We start from the raw sequence: 16820 nt of genomic DNA on the forward strand, positions 1-16820 counted from the left end.
CATCTGTTTTCTGGCCTCAAAGTCTGAAATAAGAGGTTGTTTGGTTTTTATATAAAGAAATGCTCACTGACGACCGCTTAATAATGCCATAAGATGAATGCATTATTTTAATGGGTTAGCAGAGTTGTGTTCTCTTATGATTTATATTTTTAAACAACTGGTCAGCCATGCTGCATATCAAAAACGCAATTATCCTGTTTTCTATCAACTTATTGTACTGCCTCGCCAGGCTAGCTAGTTAACCGTTGCGCACTTAAATAACAGCTGCTACTTGGCTAATAGCCGGTCGAACTTGCACTCTGCGTTTCTTGACTTTGTCTTTACTGGCAAGAGCAACAACACAAGCACGCAGTTTGCACAGACTGCAGTCGTCATTTTTATCTTTCGGCAGAAGGGCACCACCTGCGTTGAGGGCAGCTCCAGCACATGTGCGTGTTTACTTTGCTGTGGGGTGGCTAACTGGCTATTCAGGTTCCCGGGCTTTTTTCCTGCCTAGTGCATGGCGGGCTGCTGGAGGTGAGTATCCCAGTTTGCGCTGCAGTTTCTCGAACCGAGGGAGAGATGGGATAGGAAAATGGGGGAGCGTAGACTACAGTGTTATGTCTTGCAGGCGAATATTTGGGTATTGCCGTTTTTAATTCGATGAACGTGACAGGCAGACCACCCGGGGCCGGGAAGAAGTGAGGGAGCGAACGGCTTGTGCTGCCAAATGGCAGAATCGTGCATAAACTAATACAATGTGGCGACCGAGGCCTGTTTGCTAGCCAGTTAGCAAGTGTGTCGCCTTTCCCCCCACAATACAGCTCTGTAGTTGGCTGCCTACCTCTGTGTTTAGCGAGTCATCATATTTGTAGATGGTATATTTGTGAATCAACCAGAAGAGAAATGGTTCATGCGATGAAAAGTTAACCAGAGTATCGAGCTTCAGGACAGTACTGACTAAACGGTACATCTGCTTAGCTAGCTAGCTAGCTAGCTAATCAACATCTTATAAGAGTACAACATAGCTAGCTAGACCGAGCTAAGTTTGCTTACCGAAAGGAATGGGTGGAAGTGCGCGTATATTGACGCAGCTGGAGTTACCTTTGTTAGCTAGTTACATAGCTTAGGTTTTAATAAAGTTTTTAAAATATTTCCAAAATGTGTTGAAGGGCAGGGATCCTTGACTTACCACACCAAGCTAGCTTGCTGGACAACTGTCGCTAGCGATGTGCTCAAAACGACGTCGCATCGGGATCAACTATCAACCTGATAGTTTGCCAACATCATCAGCACGGAACAAAGGGAAATGGTAGACATATTATGGACATCACTGCCACATTGCTGCTTTTTATTTCTGGACAGTGTTGCTTAGCTAACCATGTTTTGTAGCCAGCTAGAAAAGTGTAAACTTCAGTGTTTGGTAGAAAGACTCTGACCGTTCCCAGTCCCTTGCCACAAACTGCGTCATTATAGCTAATGTCACACAGTGAAATACATACTCATATTATGCCCTTATTTCCAGATGCGTCTAATAACCTCCCAAATGTGATCATGCAGGGTAGCTATGGAGCACTCACAGATGATACTGTAGACTCTGGATACTGGTGCCTAACAGACCACTATTCCTTGTCTCTGAAAATAACTGCTGTGGACTAATAAGGCTGCTTAAACAAATTACAACATGTGGGCCTAATTTTGTCATCTGAGATTGTTATAGGCATTACAACTGATCTGCTTATCAGTTAACATTATGAGTGGTAGAGTGTGTGTGTTAGTATAGAACATGACATGCTGGGGAGATTTCATTCTTAAGATCTAGAGCGGTTTCCAAATGTTCCATTTTGCACAGCTTCAACGTGATTCAAGAGAGTTATTATAAAGCTGGTGGCTGGCCATTCAGCTGATATGGGTATTTTTAAAGCATACTGAGGAGGCCTAAGATTAAAGAACTCCTCACAGAAAGCACACTGCACACTAAGCATGGATATGAATATATTCAAATTCGTTCTCTTACACAGTAACATGATGCATTTTAATATGTGAGATATTTGAATAAAATGCTAATGTGTACGATAAAATGTTATACATATGGAAACGAAGCGTGGGCTGTCCTGTGAGAACAGAAACTGTAAGGAGAGGCTTCACTTGGACACACTAAGTATTTATATATAGACGCACGTCTTTATTTAAATGCCCAACTAAATCTTTAGGGTTAATTTCAAAGTAGGCTTTTTGTTGACTACAAAGTAGGCCTTTTCCAGAAACATTAAGTGATTTCAAGGTCTAATTAAATATCCTAAAAATACTAACTGTATAATACACGGCTGATCATCCTTCTGAGGTCAGCGCTGGGGGCCTTTTTAAGTAGCTTATCTGTGGTAAGATTGAATTGCTGCCTCTGTTCCAGAATGCTAGTCCAAATTGTAGCTCAAGCCACAGTCCTTGCGATACGGCAGTCGCTGATGCCCTACCCCCATAGAGGTTGAAACAAAAATGTTTGCCATCATTGCCCTTAATAACAAGTGAACAGCAGCATATTCTGCCGGGAGGCTATTTTTAGCTGTGGCGGCATCCTCGCTCTGAGCTTGATCACAGTGGTTCCTTTGCAGTGACTGACAGGCTCCGCACGAAGGAGAGATCGGGGCCTCGGCTGAAGGATGGAGGGCCTGGGTCTTCAGGCCGTGGCTCTGAGCGACGGCTCCACCGCCTACATCCAGCAGGCCATCAAAGGTACACACGCCTACACGTACACACACGCTGTTCGGCACATTTTCCCAGGTTTGAAGCGCGTTGCTGTTTCTCTGTCCTTTTTTTAAGACAATATTACTCTGTCAGAATTGTCATTTAATACAGTGCTCACGGTTTTAAGTCTCCCTAAAAGCAAAGCAGTGGAATATAGCCTGATTTAATTTTTGGTTTCATCGTTAGGTCGGCAGGCCGCTTTACAGATGGTTATAAACAGTTGTTTTTTTTTTTTAAATTTGCAAAAAGGGATGTGCAGCGTGAACTTGTGCACTTGGGGATGGGAGGGAGATATGACCTTTGAATGACCTTGCAGATGGGAGCCTGGTGGAAGGGGACACTGTCCAGCTGGAAGATGGGACCACTGCGTACATCCAGCAGGTCACGGTCCAGCAGAAAGGTCAGAGGCCGCCACTTGCAAGCACAGGGTGCTCGTACCTTTCCTTTCCTGTCCTCCGCCATCCTTCTCCCTGTCACGGCTGTCACATTAGATGCTTATCTTATGACTCATTGTATGACATCGCAAGCAGTGAGTCCAGGGGTAGGTATGCTCATTCATGGGGAACCCCTTTCCCATGGGCTTTCCTTAGCACTCCATTGCCGCGCGTCCTTCAACATCCAGACCGCGTTGTCTGTTGGTCTAGCCCCAGTGCTGATGCCCCTGTCCCTTTACAGAGGCCCTGCCCTTCGAGGATGGCCAGGCAGTTCAGCTGGAGGACGGGACGACGGCCTACATTCACCACACTCCTAAAGGTACTGCTGCTCGCGCTGGCCTTTCAGTAAGTCAGGGTCAGCCTGGACTGGCTTCCCACTGGGTTCCCATTGACCTGAGCATCACAACTCACTTACCTCAGTGTAAGTTGTTTATAAAGGATACAACTACACAGTGGGAAATAGACAAATATGAAATTGCTTGTGTGAAAGTCCTGGATGTCTCCTCATTTTTTGATGGTTGGTCCAATCCCATGAACAAAGTTAGTCTCAAATTTGTCTAAAACGCAGGTGAATTTGCTGTAGATTTGATTTTAATTGCTGCTGTACAGTGTCTTTCCATATGCTAGATGTTTCAAGATTTTCAGCATATACTGTACCTGTCATTGAGGGCTTTTCCAAAATTGTAAGAATATATCATGCCCATTACTGTGTATTTGTGCCTCATAAAATGTCTGAATACAGTCAGTTTTGTGGAACAATCAAGCCTGCACAGTCTACTTGCATATTTGTGTAGTTTCTTAGGAGAAATAAATAAAAATATAAAAATAATCAAAACATAGGCTGGAAATATAACATGAATAACAAAAACATATGTAGACATTAGATATACAAATCCAAGAAAATCATGAATGACATTGGCAAAGCAAACAGGACCCAGTTGGGCAGGACTTCACTAGGAACACAGACAGGACCCAGGTACCTAGAGGGGACGTATGGCACCCAGGCATTCTGGATTAGCTGTGACCTTTGACCTGCCTGACCTCACAGATGGCTATGACCCGAACGCGGTGGAGGCAGTGCAGCTGGAGGACGGCAGTACGGCCTACATTCACCACCCCTCAGGGCTGCATGCAGGCGGCACCATCCTCACTGTGCATGCAGGGGGCGCTCTGGAGGAGCTCGCCACTGAGGATCCTGTTGAAAATGACACCATTTCCACTCTGGAGCAGTACGCTGCCAAGGTATGAGTTGGAGATGCCAGGCTTCCTGCTCCAATATTTCTTGTTCTCCTAATCATCTTCTCATTCCTCTTTCTCAGTTGCAGCACAGAGAAAAATGGGCAGACCCTGTGTTTTTGCGCTTTGTTGCTTTGCACTGTGAATGTTGTCATGAGCTCTTCCAAGTGATCAGTGCTGGGGTGTAGAAGCTGTGCACTTCAATGATAGTAGCTTTTTCTGTTCGCTCCGGTGTGCTCCTTTGCATTTTGCTGTTGTTACCCGTGTGACAGTTTGAAGCATCCTGACATTCCCTATTCTACATGAAGAGTCTTTCCCGTCACCAGTGTTGGTCACAGAGTTGACAGAGCAGTCACTGCAGTCACGCTTCAGACTGCTTCAGACTTTTCATAAGAAGCAGGTTCTGTGTGCTAGTGGACTCAGGGCCGTGTTCCTTTCTCCTTCTCTGTCTCGTTATCTGTCAAATTCAAATTCGAAGGTGCTTTATTAGCAGGACAAACAAGTGCTGTGTTGCCAAAGCAACAATATGAACAATAAACAATGAAACACAACCCTTTCCCTCCCGCTCTCTCTTTCCGTCCCTCTCTCTCTCTGTCCTGTCTCTTTCCTTTCCCCCTCTCTGTCTCCCTCCCTCCCTCTCTCCCCCTCTCTCTGTCCCTCCTGTGTACAGATGACTGAGTCAGAGGCTGAGGTGGAGGAGGGCATAAGTGGCACAAATGGGCTCCAGGACCATGGGGTGCAGCACGCCACCGTGCAGGTACGGGGGCAATGGGAGGGATGGCCAAAAAGGGGGAGGGGGTTCACGGGGTACAGCACAGTGATGGATGGGTTACCCTTACAAACTGACTTTAACTCAGTTTTCAGCTTTTTGTAGCATTATGTGGTTAGGCTGTGGGTGGGGTATGCTGAGCTGATCTTGTATTGGCTGTGGGGGTGGGACATACCTGGTGTGGGTGGGTATTATACTGGAGGTGCCATTGGTGGGATGGTTTAAGGTGTGGAGGGGTTGGAAGATGTGTGAAGGAGCTTGTAGGGAGGCCTCAGCAGTGGCCTGGCTGTAACTGTATTTCTCTCAGGAGGACATTTTAGCAAGCCATTTGGCTGTGTTTAAAAGACGTGAGCAGGGCAGTGTGTGACCGGGGCTCTCGGTATGTGCCGCTCCTCAGGTGATGTTCGAGGAGAAGTCGTGGGGCAGCGGCAAGGCACAGCAGGGGGTGGAGAAGAGCTTCCGCTGTGACTACGAGGGCTGTGGCCGTCTGTACACCACCGCCCATCACCTCAAGGTGCTCCTGCCACGCACGCGCACACACACACACGCACACACCGTCCTCTACACCATTCCACGTCACCTCAAGCGTACCCGCAGAATGTGACCCAGCAGCCAATCAGAACAGCACAAAAGATGAGAAGAACAATAACCAGTTTTGTTTCCACTGGCGCAGTGAGGTCCATCCCTGTTATCTCAGTACCGTTTCGCACTGTACTATTGTTACACTCTGCTTATTACGAATGCTCAAAGGCAGAACGAACATCAGGTGATCGTGCCTGTGGCCTTTATGTTGAGGCAGCAACCTGACACTGTGACATTTTGGTGACGCTGTCCCGCTGACCCCCCCAGGTGCACGAGCGCGCCCACACTGGCGACCGGCCGTACCGGTGCGACGTGCCCTCGTGCGGGAAGGCCTTCGCCACGGGCTACGGGCTGAAGAGCCACCTGCGCACGCACACGGGCGAGAAGCCCTACAAGTGCCCCGAGGACATGTGCTACAAGGCCTTCAAGACATCGGGGGACCTGCAGAAGCACGTGCGCACGCACACGGGTACGGTGACACGGCGTCTGCCACAAACCACTGCAAAACCCCACACACCCTGGCCTCCGGCTTTTAGTCCATCTAAACCATTGCTCATTTAATTAGAAAATGATAATGCAATGACACGGTAGTGACACAATCTTCTACATCCCAGAATTCCCACAACACCTGACCCATGCCATTGTGTAACCTCCTAAGTCCATGCAGCAGCAGGCAGGCTAAACTCTAATATCAGTCTCCTGAGCATATAAGTATAATGGAGAGTTATTATTAGCCTACGTTTATGTGGGAAACTCATCATTGTAGGTGCTTTATCATTGTACTGTTTAGAGAGGCATTGGAACTGTGGTTATGAGAACCGGTCATGGTCGGACTGCTAACCGCCCCTGGCCTCCCCCTCTCTCCCTCCCAGGTGAGAAGCCCTTCAAGTGCCCGTTCGAGGGCTGCGGCCGCTCCTTCACCACCTCCAACATCCGGAAGGTGCACATCCGCACCCACACGGGCGAGCGGCCCTACATGTGCCCGGAGCAGGGCTGCGGCCGCGGCTTCGCCAGCGCCACCAACTACAAGAACCACATGAGGATCCACACAGGTGCGACCGCAGCAGCACGCACACACACGTGTGACTGAGTGGTGTGTTAGTGTGATGTACCTCATAGCCTTCGTAAATAACATTACCTATATAGCATGATAGTCCAAAGCACAGTAATCTTTCTCTAGACTGCCATGGTGTATTTGCAATGGTATTTATTTATTAAGAGGTAACGCATTTAAGTTCTGGTAACACAAATTCCTGTGTTTAGTTGTATCTCTGTTCAAACCATTTGTGTAGCTGTAAAACTGTTTGGACTGGACCCCCGTGCCGCAATCCCTCTCTACACCATTGGTATCCACTGGAGATCTCACAGGTTTCTGGTCTTTTTTCCAGTTGGAGTCATTGATTGGGAGGGAGCTTGAATCAGCTCTGGTTCCATTCAGCAGTCCATTGTTTGAGAGCCACCTCTACAGTCGCCATTATGGTGGAGCAATGCTGAGCACATCAAAAGCAGTTCTCCTGCTCTCTCTCCTTTCCTGCCTCTCTCACAGCCTGTCTGCTTCTCCTTCCTCTCCCTCCATCCCTCCCTCCCAGGAGAGAAGCCATACGTGTGCACGGTGCCAGGCTGTGGGAAGCGCTTCACTGAGTACTCCAGCTTGTATAAGCACCATGTGGTCCACACACACTGCAAGCCCTACACCTGCAACCACTGCGGCAAGACCTACCGGCAGACCTCCACTCTGGCCATGCACAAGCGCACCACGCACGGGGACTTCGAGGCCACCGAGGAGGGTGAGCGCACCGGGGGGGGGGGGCACGGTGGGGGCTTTACACAGGGGTTACAAAACCGCACAGACAGTTACAGGGAGTCACGAAATTGCACAGGGAATCACAGGCGATTATGACGTTGCAAAGGTAATTACAGGGAATTGCAAAATTACAATGGTAATTATAGGGGAATTGTAAAATTGCAAAGGGAATTGCAGGGAATTAAGTACATTCTGCAGGCCCTTACAACAGCGCAGCTGAAATTTATAGGTGCTTTAATGGTGGTCCTGGTGCTCATCAGCGGTTTGAGGTCTAAAGTCCATGTCCCATCATGTACCTCTTACAGCAGAGTTGGAGTCTCTGGAGGCGCCTATGAAGCAGCCCAGGGTGGCTTTCCTGGATGGAGAGGAGGCCAAGGAAGAGGGCACCCAGATCACCATGGTAACAGAGGACACCATTGGCTCCCAGGTGGCCCTGATCACACAAGACAGGCCGCAGCAGGTGAGTAGAGGGAATGGGAGAGCGAGAGTGAGAGAGTGGGGGGGGGGGGGCCAGGGCGAGGGTGGCAAGCGAGCCACAGTGTCCCACACGACCCGAACGTTCTCCACAGGTCGCCCTGTCCCACGAGGAGCTGCAGGTGCTCGGCACGGCCATCACCATGGTGACGCAGGACGGCACCACCATCACCGTCCCCGCCCACCAGGGGGACATCGACGGCGCGGGGGAGCACACTGTAACCATGGTGACAGGGGACGGCAAGGAGCTGCAGCCGGTAGGTCCCCGAGTCGCTGTCCCATCTGCTGGAGAGAGTTTGCCAGAGCAAATACAGTGTCGAGACGGGTTCCCATTACTGTGCGCGTGTTCTGTATTCTCTGATGGCCGTGATGCGGAAACGCAGTCATTTTGACTGATGACTGGTGCGTGGGCCTGGCGGGCTCCACACTCTGTTCCCTCATCCCAGGTTGCCATAGTGTCGTCAGACAGCCTTATGGCCGGAGCCTCGGACATGTCCACCCCGCATTACCAGCAGGTGGCTCTGTTGGCCACTGCCAACGGGACTCAGATCGCTGTCCAGGTCAGTGTGCGGGCCGACAGGCATTACCCTGTTGTTAGGTGTGGTGGTCAGTGAGATTTTGAGTTTCTCTGGTGCCTCTGATCGTCCACCCTGTAAATGAAGAACATCTGTTAAATTTGTAGGTGTTATAGAGCAGCAGATGTAGCTTTGTTTTCCTCTGTATCCTTAACCTGTGCTGTAATTTCTTTGTCTTGTTATGTGTATGTGACTGCTTTTGTGTGGTTTCATGGTGGTCTGCCTGTCTGTGTCTGTGTGTGGGCTTGCATGATTGATCGTGTCTGTATCTGTGTGTGCATATATGTGTGTCTGCTCTCCTGTCTTACATCCTGGCTTTTCTGCCTGTATGTTCCCATGTCTGTGTTTGTGTGTGTTGTCTGCATGTGTGTGTGCTTGTTGCCTCCCTGTATACGCACCTGTATATGTCTGTATACGCTTGCATGTGTCTGTGCATCTGCTTGTCTCTGCGTATTTGCTCACACGTCTGCATTATGTTGTGTGTCTGTCTGCATTTGTCTGCATGCCTCTGCGCATTTGTCCGCACGTCTGTGCGTGTCACAGCTGGAGGAGCAGCAGACCCTGGAGGAGGCAATCAGCATGGCCACGGCTGCCATCCAGCAGGGCGGCCTGTCCCAGGACGGGGTCGTCTCCGAGGCAGGGTGCTGAGGGACCCCCCACGCGGCACACTTCCCACCCCCTAGAACGGCGCAGACAGCCAAATCAGCCAGGCGCCCTCCCCCTGGACAGAACCTGCCTGCCAAGCTCCCCTCCCCACCGCCCCTGGCCTGCTTTAACTCCGCCCAACAGGGCCCGACCCAGACGGGCACTCGGAGGACCGAGGAGCCTTAGAGAGCATCGCCATGGACCGGAAAGCCAGGCCTCATCGTTAGTCCTCAGAGCAAGCGGAACTCGTTTTGTGTTGCACAATTTGCATAGTTCTGCAACTTTATAGTCAGAGAACAGACTACAGATCTGTTTTGTTTTAATTCCAGAACACCATGTTTTTTAAAGTGTGTGCGTGTGTGTGTGTGCGTGCGTGTGTGCGTGTGCGCGCGTGTGCGTTAGTTTCCACAACATAGGATGAGTGGAACGCAAAGTGAAGGGAGCCTTGATTTTCACTGAAGGCTGGCGGCTAGCACCTCCATACTCAAGAAACTACTGACGAATGTGTAGCAAATGAGGAGAATGCCTTTTGTCTCTGAGGGAAGCAAGTTCCAGAGTCACACAGGAAAATGTTAATCTCAGCCTTTAGCATATCACTTAGAGAGGAGGGTGACGGTGAAGAAGAGTGAATTACTGGTATGTTCAGGGTTGCGCACCTCTGGTCCAGAAAACTCATGGTCCAGCCAGTTTGAAGTCTTATTTAACCTAGTGTATACAGTTCCAGTGCTTTGAGGTCTTTAGTGGTTCTGCCTCAATAGTTGCCTTTGACATGAAATCAAGAAATTGAGATCTCAGATTGAGTAAGACCCAGAGCTGCTCTGGAGTGCAAGGCCCAAAGTTCTGTGCAGCGAGAATGTCTAACTCAACCAAAAACAATGCTGTATATCCCATTAGGGGATGGGTCCAGTTATAGAATAGAATGGCTTGCAGACCCTGTGACCACAAGGTCAGTAGTTGAATACAGACCCACTTTTGAAACCCACAGTTTTGGCCGAGGCTTACAGTAGCACAGAACAGCTGTACTAAATCGCTGTTAGGCTGCATGAGCCCAACCAGCTACAGGCTTACAAAATACTTGCTCGCTGAGAAGTGTCAAAGTACACCGCTTAATAACGCACCTGTCAAACACAGAGGCTCGAGCCTATGGCCTTGGTGTTCAGGTCACAGATTCATGGTCCTGGTCCAGCCGCTTGAGGACCAGGGTCAGGGCAGGTTTGAACCAATGGATGTGGAAGTTGCCCACACAAGACAGAAGTGCAAATCTCCCGCTGCTTAGAATTTTAAGACAGAACAGCCTGGAGGGTCTGCACCGTGTTACCGTTTTGATTTCGATTAGCATCCAAAGTAAATCTGTCGACATATCAATAAACAAGGTCTATCACTGACGTTCCCTTTTGTGGGGAAACGGTGTCTCTTACAAAGTCCCTGTGATTGTTCTTGCCCTTCAGTGATCAATAAACTTGGTTTTGTTTTTGTATCGGTCTGTGTTGGTCTTTGGCCAGGGAGATGGATTAAAGAAATGACCTGTAGGTTCTCCCAACCTCCACTGTTGCGATACCTACACAGAAGTCACTTTGACTGCAGCTGGTTGCAAAGGCTTCGTCTGACGTGCGTAAGGCGTACAAAAAAACCTTGCCACGGTCCAGTGTTAGACCGTGGTTTTGGACCATCTCATCTCATTGGTATTTTATCACCAACATTATTGTCAGTAGTTCATCTGACAGCATCGGTTGAAGCTATGCACGGTATTAAAAATGGACGATCACAAATCATTTTTCTCACAGTCTTTCATTTGACGCATTTCTATAGTTTGGTATTTCGTGTCAGTATGGTTTGATTGTTTTCTCAAGACAAGTAGTTGGTGGATTATAGTGGATAATAATAACTGTCAACCCCAGTCATGATGTGGCATAGAAAGATCAAATATCCATTTAGCCCAGATTTTTAATGATGTGGGATAATTTGATTTCAGTTTTGATTGACTGAAGGAACACCACAGTCTGCGCGTGTGCAGACACAGAGAGGGAAATAATCAGTTTGCCCGAGTCATATGCTGAGTTTGATACTTTAAACATTGTTTACAACACTAGGGCATTATGCGGTGGTGCGCCTATGGAATATTTCATTGCAATGCATTCAGCATTCAGACGTAAAACTAGCACATCAGAGCCTGAACAGTACCACACTGTTGCGTATGTAATTGTACTGACGTCAAATGTAGGTCCTGGATGTCTATCTACATTTGGTCCCAGAATTGTACATAAAGCCCAGGATTTGTATTACTCAAAACACTGCTTGAATCTTGATCTTAATTTTTTTTTAATTTTGTGTTTTTGTTTTTGTTTAATTATGTTGCATGTTGGAACGGTTTCTCCATACACTGAAGGCCTCGTACAAGATAAATATCTTAATCTGTGTAGCTATCCCCTTAGCATGCTCATGTATAAACTGATGTACCCACACAGGGGCTAGAATTGACCCTTTTGACTGTCCAATCACCTTTACAAAGTACAACATAGCTCTTCACAGAGGTTTGTATATTCTTAGCATGTCAAGTTTGGACTCACTTGGAGATGGTTCTATGAGATTCTAGTCTCAGAAAAAGCTGTCTGGCTCAGAAGCTCTTATGTCTCATCCAAGTGTGATGCCAATGTGTAGGCTCAGAGATCTAAAAAAAAATAAGACATTTAGCCACCAGTTTTCAGTGTTCTACTGCATAGGCATGGTTATTGTACAAGTGTTTTTCAGCATGATTGCTTTTCCCTTTGAAAACACAAGGGATATTAACATCGCATGTGATCTTTTATACATCACTTTGAAAGTTTGACCATTTTAGACCATCAAGAAGAACTGGTGGAGTGTAGTTTTTGGGGTTGGGGTGGGCCAAAAGGCCATCTGTTTATTAGTCAGCTTAAGAGGTGAGCTGTAATGACTGTCCAAAGCCACCAGGTGTTGCTGTTTGAACTGTGTTTACACGCTGTGGGGCTGTCGCCCCAGGCTTAGCGAGTGATGACACAGGTTTGACAGGCAGGCCCCAGCCCTTAGAGGCCACAGGAGCCTGCTGGTTTCCGTCCGACCTCCGAAACAATGGCTGTATAATTGAAACCCTTGCTGGAAGTCGCCAGGTGCTCCAGGTGTCATCCGGGCATCGAATGAAAGGGACCCGTGGAGCCTCCCCCCTCGAGGCTCTGCCTAACCCACACCTCAAGTAGAGGGCTCGTAATGAGCAGCAGCTCATCACCTGAGCCGTAAGCAACACACCCAAACCTTAGAATGTCTTCCAGACATTACCGCCCTCACCAAAGTATGTCCAAACATGCCGTAATGGGCAGTTGGGTAAATGTGCAGTGCTGACTGGGAAAGGTCACGCCCATCATTAATGTTATCTCTTAAAGGTTGGGAGGCTCTCAGCTGTGTCACACTAGTCCCCTGTCTGTAATGTCAGGATGTGTGCACTCCAGTCAAGGGGAGGCGATTTGATGGACAGAATTGGAAACCCACACATCTTGTTTGCACCATTGAATGTTAAGCATAGAGTGCGCCCATTCCAGCAGCAGTGGCTGGTGAAAATTAAAAAAATCCCAGAAAATTTATCTGTAGTACAAGAAAAAGAAAGATGCTAACCCCTGTGGGATTTTTTTCTTTGGTCACAGGAAATTTACTGTTTTGTCATGATTACTCAAAAGAAAAGAAAGTTCTCAACCTCCAAGTCTTGACCAGTGTTTTCTTCATCAGCCTCACAGTTTGGGTACATGCCTAGACTTGTTCAGTCCTTAGTCCAAGCATATTGGGAAACTGAAATATACATGTCCATTGACTCAGAGCTGTGCCTGAAACCAGCGAAACTCGTAGCAACAGGTGAAAACAAATGACTACAGCTTTATGGAAATGAACCGTTAACCGCAGACCCCTCAAAAACAGTTTTTGTAGGGATGGGAAGTTTTGATATTTTTCCTTCAAGTATCAAGTAGGAAAAGACTCAAGACATTTTAATGCAATATCCTGCCTACTGACATAATCTGTTACTTACAATACATTACATTATTGTTATTTAGCAGATGCTCTTATCCAAAGCCACTTACATAGGTTACAATTTTTACATTATACAGTTAACCTTTAACCGGTTACAGTTAACCTTTTATACAGCTGGATATTTACTTAGGCAAGGGTACACCAGGAGTGCCCCAGAGGAAAATCAAACACTGTTGTCCAGGTGGCAACAATGCTTTCAGTGTAGTGTTAATCTATTATTAAAATAATTGCTTAGAAAATGAATTTGCTGATTTTTCCATGGCGTACCACAACGTGGCTCAATATAGTCAAGCCGGTGGGCATGTCTTCAGCAGTTTGTCTTGTTCACCACAAGAGGGCAGGGTTCTACAAATGATGAGGAAACCATTTCCTTTTCCTGCTTGCTACTTGTTACACCCGTAGTCTGTAAAGTAATACCAAATGCAGGGAATCCACACCCGATCATTTCCTCCTCTCCAATCCATTCTGAACTGCCACTGTGCAGATCCTTTCATGTTTCACATGAGGACCTCACACCTGCTTCTCCTCACCTTCCCCTCTGTGAGTTCCAGACAGCCATTTCAGTCATTTTGGACATTGAGGACATTGACTTATTTCTTCTTAAGCATTTTTTAATGCCTGTTGCATCATAACTTTCAGGTAAGACGCCCTATATAATGGTCATGGTGAAGTAATTTAACACTGATTTTTTTTTTTGAGTATGTGCGTTTTTTAAAATGTGTATGACAGGCCAGAGTAAACCGCTGCCGTTGTGCACTGAGCGGAAAGGGGAGTTTGGGGTGTAGCGCATTTGTCATGGCATTACAGCAGGACAACTGTTTTTTCAGACTGGTATTGGGAGTGGAACAACTGTGTTCTAATACGTGTCACACAATGAGGGCTAGATACTGATCTCTTGGCACAGTCCCTTACATGGCAAGAGAGGGTGGTTAGGTTCTCACTGGTATTGGGAGTGGAACAACTGTGTTCTAATACGTGTCACACAATGAGGGCTAGATACTGATCTCTTGGCACAGTCCCTTACATGGCAAGAGAGGGTGGTTAGGTTCTCACTGGTATTGGGAGTGGAACAACTGTGTTCTAATACGTGTCACACTGTTGCAGGATGGGCCTGTTTGCACCGACATTTTCAATCGAAGGCGGTGCACCCCTGGAGGGAGAGAGTGCGAGAGTTGTATCACATGACTCTCAGGGCCTGAGTCCACCTCTCTAAATGAAAACGCTGCACGCTGAGGTACTACGCACTGAGGTTTATGCTTTCATCACAGTATTGAAAACATATACCATCCTGGGGTAGGAGTCTTCCCAATATAAACACTCACAATCCATAATGAATTTCAAGAGATAGAATTATAGTGTACACGGTGGGAAACACCAATGTGTCTGTTATCTTGTGCATCAACGTTCTTTTGGACGGACTAATTAATTTAGGATCCTGTGGGAAACGCTGTCCTCTCCTGGGGAAGGTTTTACATCTGGCAAAATAATCATCAAAAATGGTGTAAAGTCAGCCACCAAACAGGAGCTTGGAGATACACGACCCACTCTGCCTTTTCTGGTCACATGACTCGGTTTTACCCTGACAACAAATTCCCATTGGTTGAGGAGCTGTGACATCATCATCCCCAGCAGTTCCTGGAGTGAGGAAGTACAGAGAAGTTTGGAGAGCCACCAGTCTTTCCTCCCCCTTGGCGGTGTTGGCCCCTGTGATTGTTCTTGTGTTTAATTATATGCCCCTCAGGTCTGCTAAGGCCCATTCCTCCAGTGTATCTTAAAAACAACCCCCATGCCCCTTAACCTTGCTGCAGACTACCCCCTGGCCAAACCACTTGAAAAGCTTATTTTCCCTGCCTGTGTGCTAGGGTGGGTGGCTCTAGTCATAACCACGTTCTTGGAGTAAACAGTGGAAGCCCAGACATCAGGCCAATCAGATGTGCCTTCAGTGATTCATAAGTACTGGCGTTCCATCTCAGGTATTTACAGTCACTTTAAGGGGCAGGAGGTGTCCAGGCCATAACCTGTTTGTTCTTGTATTCTAAGCAAGTACAGCCAAACCGATCCACACAATGAGGGCTAGATACTGATCTCTTGGCACAGTCCCTTACATGGCAAGAGAGGGTGGTTAGGTTCTCCTGTGTTGTGCTCTGTCAGCTTTGAATAACAAATTCCCATTAATTGTTTTTTTTTCTTGCTTTTTGATACCCGCACGGCCAGAATTCACTAGTCGTAGAGATGAACACGAAAAGTGTAGCCAAATGAGGAAAGAAAATGACACTCCCTGTAATTTGTAACTCTGCTGAACCGTAAATCTGGGAAACCGAACAACCTCCTTGTACCATAGTGGGGCCTTTGCTGGTCTTCATGGGGGATGCGGCACCCGCAAAGTTCCATACTGTCTAAGCCCTTAATCGCCCGATTTCACCCATAATTATCTTGAACCCATGTCTTTTTCTTCCTCCCAGTTGTTAGAGTGTTATTGGTTCAACGGCGCTGGAATCCCTGCTAGACTGCACCTAATCCAGGCTCAGGGTCAGAGAGTTCAGAGCCCCCTGAACGCATTCTTGTTCAGTGGTTTACATTATTATGACTGCAGCTCCGGACTCCTCAGTCGATCTAATTATTGACTCCAGCTGACTTTATTTATGGAAGTATTCTGCCTACACTGTACTTTGCTATCTGGATGGACGTCACACGGACCTTGGTAATTATACAGACCAACAAAGCCAATGGAAAATTGGTTTGAGGAAAAAAACCGCTGTCCGGGGCAGGCCACGAAAAGCAGTGTTCCACCCCCTAAAGAGTCTGTGGTGTTTGAGTCCCCCCCCCCCCTCCCCCGGCCATCATCTTGTCCCTAACCCTGATTTGCCTGTTGTTTGCCCTGTATTTGATCTATGCAAAAGGCTCGTTCATAATCTTCTCCTCATAAGTCTCTTATCTGACTGCACTATGTCGAGGGTGTGGCAAGCATGAATTGCGTTTACTATGAGCGGCCTGTATGCAAAGCGCAAACCCTTGCCCCGGCGCGCCCTCCAACCCCTGGCTCTCAGCCAGTTCGTCCTGTCCCGGCCCCGGCCCCTCGTCCCGGTGACGACTCACCAGTACACTCAGAAGTGACATATAGCCCCAGCCAGAGGCACTTCACCCTACCTGTGTGACCGCACCCAGGAAGCTTCCAGAAAAAAACGTCACACCACCCCACTGACATAGCCCTTGCTGCATAAATGCGGTTGTATGGCTGTATTTCTTTCCATTGCTCATGGTGAATGTTGCATTCCAGCTCATGGTTCACTCACGTTCAGTAGTTCACACCCATGAAGTGAGGGTATGGGTGGTGGCAGCGGGTGACTTGTGAAATTTGCCAGTGCTCCCCAGGTATAAAATTTGGAGGAAGAAATTTAGGTAAAATAATTCACATTTGAGTCCCTGACGGGAAATGAACTAACACAGTTCTTCTTAGTTTTGTGAGAAATTATACATTATAAATGTCTAAATGGCTTTGCATGACTTTTATTCCTAAATTCCACTTGTTTCAATTCAAAGGGAAA

At 47.5% G+C, this 16820-nt stretch overlaps 1 protein-coding gene across 2 annotated transcripts; it reads left to right on the top strand.

Moving 5' to 3' along the window:
• The first annotated feature begins 453 nt into the window (after window positions 1–453).
• znf76 (zinc finger protein 76) lies at window positions 454–10677 on the top strand. Of its 2 annotated transcripts, none has more exons than XM_036532184.1 (14): window positions 454–516; window positions 2592–2712; window positions 3041–3124; window positions 3400–3477; window positions 4207–4400; window positions 5065–5151; window positions 5561–5677; window positions 6013–6214; window positions 6618–6797; window positions 7335–7532; window positions 7855–8009; window positions 8119–8280; window positions 8470–8583; window positions 9142–10677. In XM_036532184.1, exons 2-14 carry the CDS (start codon window positions 2640–2642, stop codon window positions 9244–9246), a joined length of 1749 nt encoding a protein of 582 aa, XP_036388077.1. In that variant the 5' UTR covers window positions 454–516; window positions 2592–2639; the 3' UTR covers window positions 9247–10677. The 2 variants fall into 2 exon arrangements, with proteins under 2 accessions (XP_036388077.1, XP_036388078.1); XM_036532185.1 differs by lacking the exon at window positions 454–516 and adding an exon at window positions 568–1291.
• Window positions 10678–16820: the final 6143 nt, after the last annotated feature.

Source organism: Megalops cyprinoides, chromosome 6, assembly GCF_013368585.1.
Source record: "Megalops cyprinoides isolate fMegCyp1 chromosome 6, fMegCyp1.pri, whole genome shotgun sequence".
Taxonomy (NCBI): domain Eukaryota; kingdom Metazoa; phylum Chordata; class Actinopteri; order Elopiformes; family Megalopidae; genus Megalops; species Megalops cyprinoides.

Excerpts from the sequence above, each read along its gene's own strand:
- znf76 (XM_036532184.1), top strand. The coding sequence starts at position 2,640 with ATGGAGGGCCTGGGTCTTCAGGCCGTGGCTCTGAGCGACGGCTCCACC. Across the intron at positions 2,713-3,040 it reads CATCCAGCAGGCCATCAAAG|ATGGGAGCCTGGTGGAAGGG; the intron begins GTACACACGCCT and ends ATGACCTTGCAG. Across the intron at positions 6,798-7,334 it reads CCACATGAGGATCCACACAG|GAGAGAAGCCATACGTGTGC; the intron begins GTGCGACCGCAG and ends CCTCCCTCCCAG.